This window comes from Ranitomeya imitator, chromosome 2, assembly GCF_032444005.1.
Source record: "Ranitomeya imitator isolate aRanImi1 chromosome 2, aRanImi1.pri, whole genome shotgun sequence".
In the NCBI taxonomy this organism is placed as follows: domain Eukaryota; kingdom Metazoa; phylum Chordata; class Amphibia; order Anura; family Dendrobatidae; genus Ranitomeya; species Ranitomeya imitator.
The window spans coordinates 395,746,058-395,765,002 of record NC_091283.1 but is presented as its reverse complement, the minus strand read 5'-3'; the positions used below and the strand labels follow the sequence as shown (position 1 = coordinate 395,765,002).

Sequence of the window (18,945 nt, the reverse complement as noted above, 5' to 3'; positions counted from 1 at the left end):
CTCCACTACACGCAGGCATCAGGGGAGAAGACATCCCTCCGGGACTCAATAGAGGTATGGCACAAAATGTATAAAAGTGATTATTTCAGCATTCCTAGGGATACTAAACATAATAGCCACCTTCACAGAATGCAGCCTTAGTGCTGCTAAAGGTGGCTCTTTTACTTAAAAACGCCCTGGGGGGGTGACAGGTTCCCATTAATAAAATATGTCCCAAAATGCAACACATAGGATGCTAGACACTTCCAATGAAGTATAAACACACACCGTCCCTGACAGCTGTGAATAATCCCGCAGGACACAAAATAGATTTTAGTTAGCCCCTTTCTGTCATTGGACGTACTATTCCGTCCATGTGGGGTGGGCCTAAATTCCCACAGATGAAATAGTACGTCCAGAGCGATTGGCCGCGCTCACGAGGGGAGCGTGGCCGGGTGTCAGCTGCCTATCGCAGCTGACATCCGGCGCTATGTGCCAGGAGCGGTCACGGACCGCCCCCGGCACAATAACCCCCCGGCACACCGCGATCAAACATGATCGCAGTGTGCCGGCAGTATAGGGAAGCATCGCGCAGGGAGGGGGCTCTCTGCGTGCTTCCCTGAGACCCCCGCAGCAATGCGATGTGATCGCGTTGCTGTGAGGGTCTCCTTACCTCCCTCCCTGTAGCAGGCCCGGATCCAAGATGGCCGCGGCATCCGAGTCCTGCAGGGAGGGAGCGATCTGTGATGTCCCCCCTGGGACAAAGTAAAAAAAAAAATTTCCATATGTGTAAAAAAAAAAAAAATTCCTAAATAAAGAAGAAAAAAATATTATTCCCATAAATACATTTCTTTATCTAAATAAAAAACAAACAATAAAAGTACACATATTTAGTATTGCCGCGTCCATAACGACCCAACCTATAAAACTATCCCACTAGTTAACCCCTTCAGTAAACACCGTAAGAAAAAAAAAAAACGAGGCAAAAAACAACGCTTAATTATCATACCGCCAAACAAAAAGTGGAATAACACGCGATCAATAAGACAGATATAAATAACCATGGTACCGCTGAAAGCGTCATCGGCAAAAAAATAAAAAAGTTATAGTCCTCAGAATAAAGCGATTCAAAAATAATTATTTTTTCTATAAAATAGTTTTTATCGTATAATAGCGCCAAAACATAAAAAAATGATATAAATGAGGTATCACTGTAATCGTACTGACCCGAAGAATAAAACTGCTTTATCAATTTTACCAAACGCGGAACGGTATAAACGCTTTCCCCAAAAGAAATTCATGAATAGCTGGTTTTTGGTCATTCTGCCTCACAAAAATCGGAATAAAAAGCTATCAAAAAATGTCACGTGCCCGAAAATGTTACCAATAAAAACGTCAACTCGTCCCGCAAAATACAAGACCTCACATGACTCTGTGGACTCAAATATGGAAAAATTATAGCTCTCAAAATGTGGTAACGCAAAAAATATTTTTTGCAATAAAAAGCGTCTTTCAGTGTGTGACGACTGCCAATCATAAAAATCCGCTAAAAAACCCGCTATAAAAGTAAATCAAACCCCCCTTCATCACCCCCTTAGTTAGGGGAAAAAAAAAAAATGAATTTATTTCCATTTTCCCATTAGGGCTAGGGTTTGGGCTAGGGTTAGGGTTGGGGCTAGGGTTAGGGTTAGGGTTAAGGCTACAGTTATGGTTGGGGCTAAAGTTAGGGTTAGGGTTTGGATTACATTTACGGTTGGGAATAGGGTTGGGGTTAGGGTTAGGGGTGTGTCTGGGTTAGAGGTGTGGTTAGGGTTACCGTTGGGATTAGGGTTAGGGGTGTGATTGGATTAGAGTTTCAGTTATAATTGGGGGGTTTCCACTGTTTAGGCACATCAGGGGCTCTCCAAATGCGACATGGCGTCCGATCTCAATTCCAGCCAATTCTGCGTTGAAAAAGTAAAACAGTGCTCCTTCCCTTCCGAGCTCTCCCGTGTTCCCAAACAGGGGTTTACCCCAACATATGGGGTATCAGCGTACTCAGGACAAATTGGACAACAACTTTTGGGTTCCAATTTCTCCTGTAACCCTTGGGAAAATACAAAACTGGGGGCTAAAAAATAATTTTTGTGGGAAAAAAAAGGATTTTTTATTTTCACGGCTCTGCGTTATATACTGTAGTGAAACACTTGGGGGCTCAAAGTTCTCACAACACATCTAGATAAGTTCCTTGGGGGGTCTAGTTTCCAATATGGGGTCACATGTGGGGGGTTTCTACTGTTTACGTACATTAGGGGCACTGCAAACGCAATGTGACGCCTGCAGACCATTCCATCTAAGTCTGCATTCCAAATGGCGCTCCTTCCCTTCCGAGCCCTCCCATGCGCCCAAACGGTGGTTCCCCCCCAAATATGGGGTATCAGCGCACTCAGGACAAATTGGACAACAACTTTGGGGTCCAATTTCTCCTGTTACCCTCGGGAAAATACAAAACTGGGGGCTAAAAAATAATTTTGGGGGGAAAAAATTTTTGTTTTATTTTTACGGCTCTGCATTATAAACTTCTGTGAAGCCCTTGGTGGGTCAAAGTGCTCACCACACATCTAGATAAGTTCCTTAGGGGGTCTACATTCAAAAATGGTGTCACTTGTGGGGGGTTTCAATGTTTAGGCACATCAGTGACGATCCAAACGCAACATGGCGTCCCATCTCAATTCCAGTCAATTTTGCATTGAAAAGTCAAACGGCGCTCCTTCCCTTCCGAGCTCTCCCATGCACCCAAACAGTGGTTTACTCCCACATATGGGGTATCAGCGTACTCAGGACAAATTGTACAACAACTTTTGTGGTCCAATTTCTTCTCTTACCATTGGGAAAATAAAAAATTGGGGGCGAAAAGATAATTTTTGTGAAAAAAAAATGATTTTTTTATTTTTATGGTTCTGCATTATAAACTTGTGTGAAGCACTTGGTGGGTCAAAGTGCTCGCCACACCTCTAGATAAGTTCTTTAGGGGGTCTACTTTCCAAAATGGTGTCACTTGTGGGGGGTTTCAATGTTTAGGCACATCAGGGGCTCTCCAAACGCAACATGGCGTCACATCTCAATTCCAGTCAATTTTGCATTGAAAAGTCAAATGGCGCTCCTTCGCTTCCGAACTCTGTCATGCGCCCAAACAGTGGTTTACCTCCACATATGGGGTATCGGCGTACTCAGGACAAATTGTACAACAACGTTTGGGGTTCATTTTCTCCTGTTACCCTTAGCAAAATAAAACAGATTGGAGCTAAAGTAAATTTTTTGTGAAAAAAAGTGAAATGTTAATTTTTATTTAAACATTCCAAAAATTCCTGTGAAACACCTGAAGGGTTAATAAACTTCTTGAATGTGGTTTTGAGCACCTTGAGGAGTGCAGTTTTTAGAATGGTGTCACACTTGGGTATTTTCTATCATATAGACCCCTCAAAATGACTTCAAATGAGATGTGGTCCCTAAAAAAAAAAAATGGTGTTGGAAAAATGAGAAATTGCTGGTCAAATTTTAACCCTTATAACTCCCTAACAAAAAAAAATTTGGTTCCAACATTGTGCTGATGTAAAGTAGACATGTGGGAAATGTTACTTATTAAGTATTTTGTGTGACATATCTCTGTGATTTAATTGCATAAAAATTCAAAGTTTGAAAATTGCAAAATGTTCAACATTTTCGCCAAATTTCCGTTTTTTTCACAAATAAACGCAGGTAATATCAAAGAAATTTTATCACTATCATGAAGTACAATATGTCACGAGAAAACAGTGTCAGAATCACCGGGATCCGTTGAAGCGTTCCAGAGTTATAACCTCATAAAGGGACAGTGGTCAGAATTGTAAAAATTGGCCAAACCACCCTTGGGGGTAAAGGGGTTAGAAAAAAATAAAAAGGTATACTGATACAAAAATCATAAAATATGGATAAAACAGGGTGGGAAAAGAACTCCAATGGGGGGAGGGGCAAAGAGTAACTCTCGATTACCTCAAGGTGCCGCTATACATGTGAACTAATTGCAGAAAAATAGCTGACGAGTAAGAGAGCAATATTTAGTAGTAGACATAACCAATATCTAGGACAGAGAAAAACTGATATTGCAGAAAATAAAGAGCATAGTGCCTAAATTATAAAACAGTCTCTGCCAATATTATTACACATATTAGAATTTAATGAATGCTCATAGCACAGGATGAAACATATAGTCACTGTAATTGGACATAGGGGAAATGCTACTCCTAGTACAGTGAACAATATCTCAAAATCCCAGGTATAAATACAGTATCCACCTAAGTGATATAACACTCAACATGAAGAGATATATGGTATCAAATAATAATAATAATTTTTTATTTATATAGCGCCAACAAATTCCGCAGCACTTTACAATTAAGCGGGGACATGTACAGACAATACAGACAATAAATTCAGTACAAGATAAGACAATTTAAACAGTGACATTAGGGGTGAGGTCCCTGCTCGCAAGCTTACAATCTACAAGGAAATGGGGGGACACAATAGGTGAAAAGTGCTTGTTATTTCAGGTCTGGCAATTATAATAAATAGGGATTTTCATATAAAGCTGCATGATCCGGTAATCAACCCGTGTGTTTATGTGCAATAGTCAAGTATCAAGTGCAGTTATCATGTGCATGGAGGGTGTGGAGACAGATGAATAGAAGGGTGCAGATTCACATGCAGATAATATTTGGAAGGAGGGAACAGGACAAAGTTAGTTTACTGAGTAGTTGATTTGGTAGGCTTGTTTGAAGAGATGGGTTTTTAAAGCGCGCTTGAATAGGTCGGGGCTGGGTATCAGTCTGATCGTCTGGGGAAGTGCATTCCAGAGAGCTGGTGCAGCACGAGAGAAGTCTTGGAGACGGAGGTGCGAGGTTCGGATTACGGGGGATGTTAGTCTTAGGTCATTTGTAGAACGGAGGGCACGTGTAGGGCGATAGACGGAGATGAGAGAGGAGATATAAGGCAGTGCAGAACTGTGGAGAGCTTTGTGGGTGAGAGAGATGAGTTTATACTGGACCCTGTGGCGAATGGGTAGCCAGTGTAATGACTGGCACAAGATGGAGGCATCAGTGAAGCGGCTGGACAGAAATATGACCCTGGCTGCCGCATTTAAGATGGATTGGAGAGGAGAAAGTTTGGAAAGAGGGAGACCGATCAGAAGAGAGTTGCAGTAGTCCAGACGAGAATGAATAAGAGCGATAGTAAAAGTCTTAGCAGTTTCAAAGGTGATAAAAGGTCGGATTCTGGAGATGTTTTTAAGATCCAGGTGACAAGAGCGAGTGAGTGATCGGATATAGGGAGTAAAGGAAAGTTCGGTGTCGAATATCACCCCAAGACAGCAGGCATGCTGCTTGGGAGTTATGGTTGAACCCTCCAGGGTAATTTCGATGATGGGTAGAGTGAGGTAGTTCAAGTAGTTCAGTTTTGGAGAGATTTAGTTTCAGATAGAGGGAGGACATGATGTTAGAGACAGCAGACAGACAATCCTTGGTATTTTGAATTAGGGTAGGGGTGATGTCGGGGGAAGAAGTGTATAATTGGGTGTCGTCAGCATAGAGATGGTACTGGAACCCAAATCTGCTTGTTTGTCCAATAGGGGCAGTGTATAGAGAGAAGAGGAGGGGGCCCAGGACTGAGCCCTGCGGAACCCCGATAGTAAGGGGACGAGGAGAGGAAGAGGAGCCGCCAAAAGATACAGTGAAGGAGCGGTCAGAGAGGTAGGAGGAGAACCAGGAGAGGGCTGTTTCCTTGTGGCCGATGGAGCGAAGCATAGTGAGGAGGAGATGGTGATCCACAGTGTCGAATGCGGCAGAGAGATACAGGAGAATCAGCAGAGAGCAATGACCTTTGGATTTAGCTGTTATTAGATCATTATATCAATATATATAGTGAGTACATCACCTATAGCAGACACTGTGGCCTGGGCCTTGCAGCAAACATATGGACAGCCAAACCTCCCCGTCCCCTACTCGGTTTCACTTACACTTCTTCTGGGGGTGAGCAGTACAAAACATTGGTCAGAAGAATTTTATTGCACCATGGTATCAGCATGATCCATGTTCCCTTTTTGATGTCACTTATCAACATTTCAGGCTGGTTGAGGAGGAGAAATGGTCCAGGGAATGTTTTCTTGGTACATCCTGGGTCCTCTGATATCTGTAGATGGATATTTTGATACTAAAGTTAACTTACACATTGTGAACTACCAAGTTTATCACTTGATGTCAGCGGTTTATCCTATGGTGGGAGGACAGTGCACCTTGTCACTAGGGTCATATCTTCATGGATTGCTTCCAGGTACCTGTCTGGGAACACGTCAGTACCTCCATCTAATATGCAGCAACTGCAAAAAAGCTATCCTGTCGGCATAGACCAATACTTATGCAACACCAAGTGGAATCTGGCATGATGAATGGCTAAAGTTCTGAAGGCAAAATGATATTAAACACCCTAATACATGGATGTATTTAATAAGGTGGCCATTCAGTGTATGTTCACTACTTGGTGGAGATGACAGGATTAATGCTGAATGGTTGAATTCCTACAGGAAACCTGCAGATATTTGATTACTACTGCTGTCTTCTTTGCTTGTACTATTAATTGATCTTTGATGTCTTTTCAAACACTTTCTAACAACTTCTCCAATTTTTTGTGACTTCTACAACATTTATTTCAGGGTAAAGATCTGCCCCATATTCACACTACAGAGACATATGTGAGGGGTGATGAGCGGGGTAAAGAGGAGATTCCTACAGATAACAGCACAGGTGAGTAGTGACCACTAAATGCTGAGAAGTAGAGTGGTGCTTGAAACTTTGTGAACCCTTCAGAATTTTCCATATTTCGGCATACATTTGACCTAAAATGACATCAGATTTTTATAGATCTAGAATCAAATAAAACAAATGACTCATAAATATTTAGACTTTTACATTTTTATATGAGGAAAATAATCAATATGACAGTGGCAAAAGTATATAAACCTTTTGAGCTAGCAGATAATTTTGTGAAATTTGTCATTTTGTGTACTGAACACTCCTGACTATCAGGAGTGGGTGCATTGCTTTTACTCTAAGGATGGGGATCAATCAAAGACAGATCTTCACATCATGTTTATGGAAGTGTGTCATGGCACAACATTGGAGATTTCTGAGGATCTCAGAAGAAGAGTTGTCGATGCTTGTGAGGCAGGAAAAGTTACAAAATTATCTCTAAAGAGTTTGGACAGATTGTTTACACGTAGATGAAATTCAAAGCTATTATTACCCTTGAGAGGTTGACCAACAAAGATCATTCCAAGAGAAAGGTATGTAGTAATCCACAAGGTCACAAAGAGACCCAAGGGGTAATGTCCCACAATAGCGTACTAATATACCTTTATCCTGGTATATATCCCCATCATGGTGTATGTGATCCCCATCCTGGTATATATGGCCCCCAATTCAGTTATACATTGCCCCATCTCCATCCTGGTATACATGGTCCCCTTCTCCCCATCCTGATATACAATGCCAGCATCCCCATCCTGGTATACATGGTTACATAGTAACATAGTAACATAGTTAGTAAGGCCGAAAAAAGACATTTGTCCATCCAGTTCAGCCTATATTCCATCATAATAAATACCCAGATCTACGTCCTTCTACAGAACCTAATAATTGTATGATACAATATTGTTCTGCTCCAGGAAGACATCCAGGCCTCTCTTGAACCCCTCGACTGAGTTCGCCATCACCACCTCCTCAGGCAAGCAATTCCAGATTCTCACTGCCCTAACAGTAAAGAATCCTCTTCTATGTTGGTGGAAAAACCTTCTTTCCTCCAGACGCAAAGAATGCCCCCTTGTGCCCGTCACCTTCCTTGGTATAAACAGATCCTCAGCGAGATATTTGTATTGTCCCCTTATATACTTATACATGGTTATTAGATCGCCCCTCAGTCGTCTTTTTTCTAGACTAAATAATCCTAATTTCGCTAATCTATCTGGGTATTGTATTTCTCCCATCCCCTTTATTAATTTTGTTGCCCTCCTTTGTACTCTCTCTAGTTCCATTATATCCTTCCTGAGCACCGGTGCCCAAAACTGGACACAGTACTCCATGTGCGGTCTAACTAGGGATTTGTACAGAGGCAGTATAATGCTCTCATCATGTGTATCCAGACCTCTTTTAATGCACCCCATGATCCTGTTTGCCTTGGCAGCTGCTGCCTGGCACTGGCTGCTCCAGGTAAGTTTATCATTAACTAGGATCCCCAAGTCCTTCTCCCTGTCAGATTTACCCAGTGGTTTCCCGTTCAGTGTGTAATGGTGATATTGATTCCCTCTTCCCATGTGTATAACCTTACATTTATCATTGTTAAACCTCATCTGCCACCTTTCAGCCCAAGTTTCCAACTTATCCAGATCCATCTGTAGCAGAATACTATCTTCTCTTGTATTAACTGCTTTACATAGTTTTGTATCATCTGCAAATATCGATATTTTACTGTGTAAACCTTCTACCAGATCATTAATGAATATGTTGAAGAGAACAGGTCCCAATACTGACCCCTGCGGTACCCCACTGGTCACAGCGACCCAGTTAGAGACTATACCATTTATAACCACCCTCTGCTTTCTATCACTAAGCCAGTTACTAACCCATTTACACACATTTTCCCCCAGGCCAAGCATTCTCATTTTGTGTACCAACCTCTTGTGTGGCACGGTATCAAACGCTTTGGAAAAATCGAGATATACCACGTCCAATGACTCACCGTGGTCCAGCCTATAGCTTACCTCTTCATAAAAACTGATTAGATTGGTTTGACAGGAGCGATTTCTCATAAACCCATGCTGATATGGAGTTAAACAGTTATTCTCATTGAGATAATCCAGAATAACATCCCTCAGAAACCCTTCAAATATTTTACCAACAATAGAGGTTAGACTTACTGGCCTATAATTTCCAGGTTCACTTTTAGAGCCCTTTTTGAATATTGGCACCACATTTGCTATGCGCCAGTCCTGCGGAACAGACCCTGTCGCTATAGAGTCACTAAAAATAAGAAATAATGGTTTATCTATTACATTACTTAGTTCTCTTAGTACTCGTGGGTGTATGCCATCCGGACCCGGAGATTTATCTATTTTAATCTTATTTAGCCGGTTTCGCACCTCTTCTTGGGTTAGATTGGTGACCCGTAATATAGGGTTTTCATTGTTTCTTGGGATTTCACCTAGCATTTCATTTTCCACCGTGAATACCGTGGAGAAGAAGGTGTTTAATATGTTAGCTTTTTCCTCGTCATCTACAACCATTCTTTCCTCACTATTTTTTAAGGGGCCTACATTTTCAGTTTTTATTCTTTTACTATTGATATAGTTGAAGAACAGTTTGGGATTAGTTTTACTCTCCTTAGCAATGGTTCCCTCATCCCCATCCTGGTATACATGTTCCTCTCATCCCCATCCTGATGTGCATGGTCCTCATCCCCATCCTGGTGTGCATGTTCCTCTCATCCCCATCCTGTTGTGCATGGTCCTCTCATCCCCATCCTGTTGTACATGGTCCCCCCATCCTGGTATACATGCCCGCCTCCCCATCCCTATTATGGTATACATGGTCTTCCTATCCTAGTATTAATGATCCCCCCCCCCATTCCCATCTTGGTATACATGGACCCTTCATCCTCATCCTGGTATACATGGCCCCCATCATGGTGCATACATAAAGAAAAAATTCTACTCACCTTTCTTGCTCTCCTTCGCAACGCTGCGTCATGTTCTCATGCCAGCACATGATTTCAGCATGTAAGCAGCATATGACATCACTGCCATGCGCCCTCACACGCCAAAATCAGTTGCCAGTATATTCACTGCTTCCCACGCCCGGCACTATGTGAGTGGGGAGCAGTGAATATTCATTTTGTGTAATAGCGGACACACGTTATCGCCCAGCAGCTGTAGGAGCAGACGGCTGCTGCTAATAGTGTGCCCGCTATTATGCAGAATGAATATTCACTGCTCCCTTCTAGTGATGAGCGAGTATACTCATTACACTGGTTTCCCAGAGCATGCTCGGGTGGTCTCCGAGTATTTTGTAGTGCTCGGAGATTTAGTTTTCATCGCCGCAGCTTCATAATATGTGGCTGCTAGACAGGCTGAATACATGAGGGGATTTCCTAACAAACAGGCATTCCTCACATGTATTCAGCCTGGCTACCAGCTGTAAATCATGTAGCTGAGGCAGGGAAAACTAAATGTCCGAGCACTAACAAATACTTGGAGACTCCCTACGCCCAAAGTACCTCCCACCTCTCGGCGCTGGCTTCAGTGCATAGAGGTGGGAGGGAGTATGGGCATGGGGAGCTATAAATATTCATTCTCTTTAACAGCGGGCACACGCGTTAGCTTCAGCAGCCGACTCCCGCCTCCTGTGACCCTCTGCTCCGACACTGCTGCACCCCTCCCCCCAATCCAAAGCCACACTATAAGGTACATCCGGACTATAAGATGCACCTCCCACTTTCCTCCAAAATTTTGGAGAAAAAAAAAGTGATCTTACAGTCCGAAAAATACAGTAAGCTCTGGGCTCAGATTTTCAGTGAGATTTATGTCTGGCCCATAGATCTTAACAACTAATTTGCATATTAAGACAAAACATGGATTTCTGTGGAATAAGTCATCAGATAACAGATATCAAGGTATCCCTTTATTCAACTTTCCATGACTTGGATGCCCATATTGACTGCTTAGGTGGGTTAACCCCACTTACAGATACCCTTGAAGCATGAAACTATGGAGAAGACTGCTTCAGCAGAGAAATAAACAATTGATAGAGCACAACCTGGTGGCCTAATATTATAATCTATCAGTTCCTGCTTTGCGGTGTACTGTCCTAGTCAGTCGATAATTGAATTGCCTTACAGTTTTGTTTGAAAATCTTAAAAAATAAGAATATGAATATCAATAAAATTTAAATGCAGTGTTATTGAAAAATTATAACATTTGTTTTTTTTCTTGGCAGAAGAATGTGAAGAACATGCCATTGTCCTAGACGTACCTCCTGCCCTTCACATAAAAAATCTATCATCTAATCTTTTACAAGAGGTCCTTTCTTCTACTTCATCGAAGACCAATACAAAAAACAAAAGTCACAGAAGAGCTGTTGAATATCAAATAGCTGACACAGAGGAGAAACCGTTTTCTTGTTCAGAATGTGAGAAAAGTTACAGTTGTAAATCAAGACTTGTTATACATCAGAGAAGTCACACAGGAGAAAAGCCTTTTTCATGTTCAGAATGTGAGAAATGTTTTAGTGTGAAAGAAAATCTTGTTAGACATCAGAAAAGTCACACAGGAGAGAAGCCATATTCATGTTTAGAATGTGGGAAATGTTTTGTAGTGAGATCACATCTTATTTCACATCAGAGAAGTCACACAGAAGAGAGGCCATTTTCATGTTCAGAATGTGGGAAATGTTTTAAATGGGAAACAAATCTTGTTACACACAAGAGAATTCACACAGGAGAGAAGCCATTTTCATGTTCAGAATGTGAGAAGTGTTTTGTAGTGAGTTCACATCTTATTTCACATCAGAGAATTCACACAGGAGAGAAGTCATTTTCATGTTCAGAATGTGGGAAATGTTTTAGCGAGAAATCCATACTTGTTAAACATCAGAGAAGTCACACAGGAGAGAAGCCATTTTCATGTTTAGAATGTGGGAAAGGTTTTGCACAGAAATCAAAACTAGTTTTACATCAGAGAATTCACACAGGTGAGAAACCATTTTCATGTTTAGAATGTGGAAAATGTTTTAGAGATAAATCAAATCTTGTAAAACATTTGAGAATTCACAAAGGGAAGAAGCCATTTTAATCTTTTACATATGAGAAATTTTTAGCATTAAATTAATTTTATTTCCCAGCAGAATGCACACTATGAGAAACCATATTCATGTTCTGAATGTGGGAAATGTTTTACAGAGAAACACAGGGTAGTAGGTATTTATTATTTTATGTCATTGATAATATGTTCAAGAATATTCAAGAAAAAACACAAGTTTCAGTCAAGTACCGTATATACTCGAGTATAAGCCGAGATTTTCAGCCCAAATTTTTGGGCTTATACTCGAGTCACGGTCTGTGGCAGGGTCGGCGGGTGAGGGGGGGGGAGAGGTCTGAGGCATACTTACCTAGTCCCGGCGCTCCTGACGCTCTCCCTGCCTGTCACACTGTCTTCGGGTGCCGCAGCTCTTCCCCTGTACAGCGGTCACGTGGGACCGCTCATTAAACTTATGAATATGGACTCCACTCCCATAGGGGTGGAGCCGCATATTCATTTCTCTAATCAGCGGTAACGGTGAATGCTGATAGAGGAAGAAGCTGCGGCACCCGAAGACCAGCTGTCCGGGGGAACGAGCGGGACGCCGGGTGCAGGTAAGTATGTCATATTTACCTGTCCACGATCCACACGCCGGGCGCCGCTCCATCTTCCCGGCGTCTCTCCGCTCTGACTGTGCAGGTCAGAGGGCGCGATGACGCATATAGTGTGCGCGCCGCCCTCTGCCTGATCAGTCAGAGCGGAGAGACGCCGGGACCGGACGCTGGGGAGCTGCAAGCATGAGAGGTGAGTATGTGTTTTTTTTTTTTTTATTGCAACAGCAGCGTTATATATGGCACAGATTTATAATGAGCATCTATGGGGACAAACTGAACGGTGCAGAGCATATAGGGTACATATTTATGTGGAGCATCTATGGGGCCATAATGAACGGTGCAGAGCATATATGGCACAGCTTTATAAGGAGCATCTATAGGGCCATAATGAACGGTGCAGAGCATTGTATATGGGGCACAGCTTTATATGGAGCATCTATGGGGCCATAATGAACGGTGCAGAGCATTCTATATGGCACAGCTATATATGGATAATCTATGGGGCAATAATCAATGGTATGGAGCATTATATATGGCACAGCTTTATATGGAGCATCTATGGGGCAATAATGAATGGTATGGAGCATCTATTTTTATTTTTGAAATTCACCGGTAGCTGCTGCATTTTCCATCCTAGGCTTATACTCGAGTCAATAAGTTTTCCCATTTTTTTGTGGCAAAATTAGGGGGGTCGGCTTATACTCGGGTCGGCTTATACTCGAGTATATACGGTATATTCATACATCTAGAAGAAAAAGAGAAAGCAATTTAGAGCAGTAAATGATTATTAAAAAAATTACCATATATAAATACTAATAGACATTTGCTACTAAAAAGCAATTGGTATCTAAATAATATAAATGCAAAAAAGGAAATCACACGCTCACCTATGTTTCCAAGTTTAGATTTTGGAGAGCCTAGAGCAGAAACCATTGCAAGGTATTGATCAATTATAAAAAGGAGGTGGGTTTGTCCAGTTCGATCCAAGTAGGTTAAAATTAGCACTTTAATTCAATATTTAGAATTTAGAGTCCTCAGTGGTTGATACCTTTTAATGGGTAACTGAAAAGATGGTAACAAATTGCAAGCTTTCGAGACTACTCAGGTCTCTTCATCAGGCATAGACTAAAAGAAATTCTGTAGAATCACACATTTATGCACAACGCATCACAGAAAAACACCATAGATAAGACTGCTTCATGCCACCTGTCTTATCTATGGCGTTTTTCTGTGCTGTGTTGTGCACAAATATGTGATTCTACAGAATTTCTTTTAGTCTATGCCTGATGAAGAGACCTGAATAGTCTCGAAAGCTTGCAATTTGTTACCATCTTTTAAGTTCTCCATTAAAAGGTTTCAAACACTGAGGACTCTCAATTCTAAGTATTTTTCTATCCACTGGCTAACACGGTACCAAGATATATACACTTTATTTCATTCATTTAAAATCTATAGAAGAGTGATGACTGGATACCGACCATCAACACGTTTCAAACACTATATGTATTCTTACTCATGATGAAGAATGTTAACCTATTTGGATGGAGCTGGACCTCCTATCTAAATAATACAGTGATATATGAATCGTATACAGTGGTGCTTGAAATTTTTTCAACCCTTCAGAATTTTCCATATTTCTGTGTAATTTTAACTAAAAACTACATTTTATTTTCACAACACGTCCTAAAAGTAAATGAAACCACATCAAACAAATTATAAATATTAGACTTTGTCATTTTGTTTTATTAAAGAAAATTGTCCCACATCACATACCAGTGAGTGGCAAAAGTTTGTGAACCTTTGCATGCAACTTCTAGTGTGATTTCCCCCCCAAACCTTCTTGTGTAGCAATAACTGCAGCTAAACATTTCCAAAAAAATGTTGCTTAGTCCTGCACATTTACCTGGAAACATTTTTAGACCATTCGTCCATACAAAAAAGCATCAATTCTGTTATCTTGGTGAGTTTTCTTCAATTAACTGCTTGCCTTGGGTCTTTCCACAAAAATTCTGTATAATTAAGGTCTGGACAATGCCTTGGCCATTCTAAAACGTTTTAACTCTTTTCTTTAGTCATTCTTTGTTGAACGACTTATGTGCCTTGGGTTATTGTCTTACTGCAAGACCCACCTTCTCTTGAGATTCATCTCAAAGACAGATGTTCTGACATTTTCCTGTAAAATGTATAATTCCTTGTTCCATCAGTGATGACAATGTCACTATTCCATCCATGCCTTAGTATGCCTGCGATGCAGTTATTGATGGCCCAGCCATCCCATCTGCTACAGTGGCATGCTGAAGCTGTCAGTGTTTTGATTGACAGCTCGATCGTCCAATCTGAGACTGGGGGGAGCTGGATGTCTCCATTTGTTCATTGTCCCAGGTTATCTCCCAGCTACTTAACTGGGCTGATAGTCCCAGACCTCTGCCAGACATACATTCAGCTTTTGTATGGTTTGTCTCTCTGTGCCTTGTGTTTTGTGAATTGATCGTTGCTTGACTTTGGAGCTCGTTCTGACCATCAGTCTGTTCAATCCTCTTTTTCTGATGCTCTATCTTCCTGCTATTTGACCTTGGACCATTACCTGACTAAACCTTTGTCTCTTTCTACTATTTATGACGTACCCTCCTGGCTTTTGACCTCAGACTCCTTGACTTTCCTGACTCAAAGCTTGTCCGTGAGAAGTGACTCGGCATCACATTACGTATGGCCTATACATTTTTCTTTTTTGCCAGTATGGATTGTGTTCACACACTTAGCGACAAGGTGGCAAATTTGATGCAGATGACTCAGGATCTGGAGTCATCACAATATCAGTTTCAGGGTCAGATAATTCATTTCATTTTACAGATTTTTAATTAGACTAGAATTGGACTGGAATTGACTGTAATGTAAAGGAATAGAATACCACTATAATGTTTCACTTTCTCACTACTTTCATTCCCATACTACTCTATTTTCTCCTACCTCCTGTAATCCCCCACCTAGTAAGGAAGTAGTCATTTCTCCCTCAATCCTTCCCAGCCATCTCACCTACTTCTCAGAACTGTTCCTCCACATAAATAATATAATAATCTTTATTTTTATATAGCGCTAACATATTCCTCAGCGCTTTACAGTTTGCACACAATCATTGCTGTCACCAATGGGGCTCACAATCTAATTTCCCTATCAGTATGTCTTTGGAATGTGAGAGGATAATGGAGTACCAAATGCAAACACGGGGAAAACAATACAAACTCCTTGCAGATGTTGTCCTTGGTGGGATTTGAACCGAGAACTCCAGCGCTGCAAGGCTGCAGTGCTATCCACTGAGCCACCGTGCCGCCCCACATACGCTCTGTCTGCTACTCCTCATTGCTGGTGTGGTATGCCCAAATCCTGGCCCTCCTCAACACATCCCCACACTCATTTCCAACCCCCTGCTACAATCCTCTACATGTCTCCGCAATGATGATAACTGTTATGAACAGGTGATTCAGAACCACAATGGACCTAGTGGTTAAGAGCACACAAAGTGACCTGATAGTTACTAACATAGGACGAGCTCTGAGACGTGGGAACTCTGCTGACCGCAATCCCTAATCCTATCATACCACACTAGAGGTAGCCGTGGATTGCGCCTAACGCTCCCTATGCAACTCGGCACAGCCTGAGAAACTAACTAGCCCTGAAGATAGAAAAATAAGCCTACCTTGCCTCAGAGAAATTCCCCAAAGGAAAAGGCAGCCCCCCACATATAATGACTGTGAGTTAAGATGAAAATACAAACACAGAGATGAAATAGATTTTAGCAAAGTGAGGCCCGACTTACTGAATAGACCGAGGATAGGAAAGATAGCTTTGCGGTCAGCACAAAACCCTACAAACAACCACGCAGAGGGGCAAAAAGACCCTCCGCACCGACTAACGGTACGGAGGTGCTCCCTCTGCGTCTCAGAGCTTCCAGCAAGCAAGAAAAACCAATATAGCAAGCTGGACAGAAAATATAGCAAACAAAAGTAACACAAGCAACTTAGCTTATGCAGAGCAGATAGGCCACAAGAACGATCCAGGAGAGAGCCAGACCAATACTGGAACATTGACTGGAGGCCAGGAACAAAGAACTAGGTGGAGTTAAATAGAGCAGCACCTAACGACTTAACCTCGTCACCTGAGGAAGGAAACTCAGAAGCCGCAGCCCCACTCACATCCACCAGCGGAAGCTCATAGACAGAACCAGCCGAAGTACCACTCATGACCACAGGAGGGAGCTTGACCACAGAATTCACAACAGTACCCCCCCTTGAGGAGGGGTCACCGAACCCTCACCAGAGCCCGCAGGCCGACCAGGATGGGCCAAATGAAAGGCACGAACCAGATCGGCAGCATGAACATCAGAGGCAAAGACCCAGGAATTATCTTCCTGACCATAACCCTTCCACTTAACCAGGTACTGAAGTTTCCGTCTCGAAATACGAGAATCCAAAATCTTCTCCACTATATACTCCAACTCCCCCTCAACCAAAACCGGGGCAGGAGGATCAATGGATGGAACCACAGGTGCCACGTATCTCCGCAACAATGACCTATGGAATACGTTATGGATGGAAAAAGAAGCTGGAAGGGTCAAACGAAAAGACACAGGATTAAGAACCTCAGAAATCCTATACGGACCAATGAAACGAGGCTTAAACTTAGGAGAGGAAACTTTCATAGGAATATAACGAGATGACAACCAAACCAAATCCCCAACACGAAGTTGGGGACCCACACAGCGCCTGCGGTTAGCGAAACGTTGAGCCTTCTCCTGAGACAATGTCAAATTGTCCACCACATGAGTCCAAATCTGCTGCAACCTATCCACCACAGTATCCACACCAGGACAGTCAGAAGACTCAACCTGCCCTGAAGAGAAACGAGGATGGAAACCAGAATTGCAGAAAAACGGCGAAATCAAAGTAGCCGAGCTGGCCCGATTATTAAGGGCGAACTCAGCCAAAGGCAAAAAAGACACCCAATCATCCTGATCGGCAGAAACAAAACATCTCAGATATGTTTCCAAGGTCTGATTGGTTCGTTCAGTCTGGCCATTTGTCTGAGGATGGAAAGCCGAGGAAAAAGACAAATCAATGCCCATCCTAGCACAAAAGGCTCGCCAAAACTTCGAAACAAACTGGGAACCTCTGTCAGAAACGATGTTCTCCGGAATGCCATGTAAACGAACCACATGCTGGAAGAACAATGGTACCAAATCAGAGGAGGAAGGCAATTTAGACAAGGGTACCAAATGGACCATCTTCGAGAAGCGATCACAAACAACCCAAATGACCGACATTTTTTAAGAGACGGGGAGATCCGAAATAAAATACATAGAGATATGTGTCCAGGGCCTCTTCGGGACTGGCAAGGGCAAAAGCAACCCACTGGCACGAGAACAGCAGGGCTTAGCCTGAGCACAAATCCCACAGGACTGCACAAAAGAACGCACATCCCGCGACAAAGACGGCCACCAAAAGGATCTAGCCACCAAATCGCTGGTACCAAAGATTCCAGGATGACCAGCCAACACCGAACAATGAACCTCAGAGATAACTCTACTCGTCCACTTATCAGGGACAAACAGTTTCTCCGCTGGGCAACGGTCAGGTCTATTAGCCTGAAATTTTTGCAGCACCCGCCGCAAATCAGGGGAGATGGCAGACAAAATTACCCCCTCCTTGAGAACACCCGCCGGCTCAGACAAACCCGGAGAGTCGGGCACAAAACTCCTAGGCAGGGCATCCGCCTTCACATTTTTAGAGCCCGAAAGGTACGAAACAACAAAGTCAAAACGGGAGAAAAACAGCGACCAACGAGCCTGTCTAGGATTCAACCGTTTGGCAGACTCGAGTTAAGTCAAGTTCTTATGATCAGTCAAGACCACCACGCGATGCTTAGCTCCTTCAAGCAAATGACGCCACTCCTCGAATGCCCACTTCATGGCCAGCAACTCTCGATTGCCAACATCATAATTACACTCAGCAGGCAAAAACTTCCTGGAAAAGAAGGCGCATGGTTTCATCACCGAGCCATCAGAACTTCTTTGCGACAAAACAGCCCCTGCTCCAATCTCAGAAGCATCAACCTCGACCTGGAACGGGAGCGAAACATCTGGTTGACACAACACAGGGGCAGAAGAAAAACGACGCTTCAACTCCTGAAAAGATTCCACAGCAGCAGAAGACCAATTGACCACATCAGCACCCTTCTTGGTTAAATCAGTCAACGGTTTAGCAATACTAGAAAAATTATTGATGAAGCGACAATAAAAATTAGCAAAGCCCAGGAACTTTTGCAGACTCTTCAGAGATGTCGGCTCAGTCCACTCATAAATGGCCTGAACTTTAACAGGGTCCATCTCGATAGTAGAAGGGGAAAAGATGAAACCCAAAAATGAAACCTTCTGAACACCAAAGAGACACTTTGACCCCTTCACAAACAAAGAATTCGCACGCAGGACCTGGAACACCATTCTGA

General features: G+C 42.6%; 1 protein-coding gene across 1 annotated transcript in view; it reads left to right on the top strand.

Moving 5' to 3' along the window:
* LOC138667026 (zinc finger protein OZF-like) overlaps positions 1–14,216 on the top strand; it is a 32,878-nt gene extending 18,662 nt beyond the window's left edge. The window contains exons 6-7 of the mRNA XM_069755272.1: positions 6,701–6,791; positions 11,034–14,216. Coding sequence (XP_069611373.1) covers positions 6,701–6,791; positions 11,034–11,887 — 945 coding nt within the window. The 3' untranslated portion in view covers positions 11,888–14,216. The remainder of the gene's footprint in view (positions 1–6,700; positions 6,792–11,033) is intronic.
* The last annotated feature ends 4,729 nt before the right edge of the window (positions 14,217–18,945 follow it).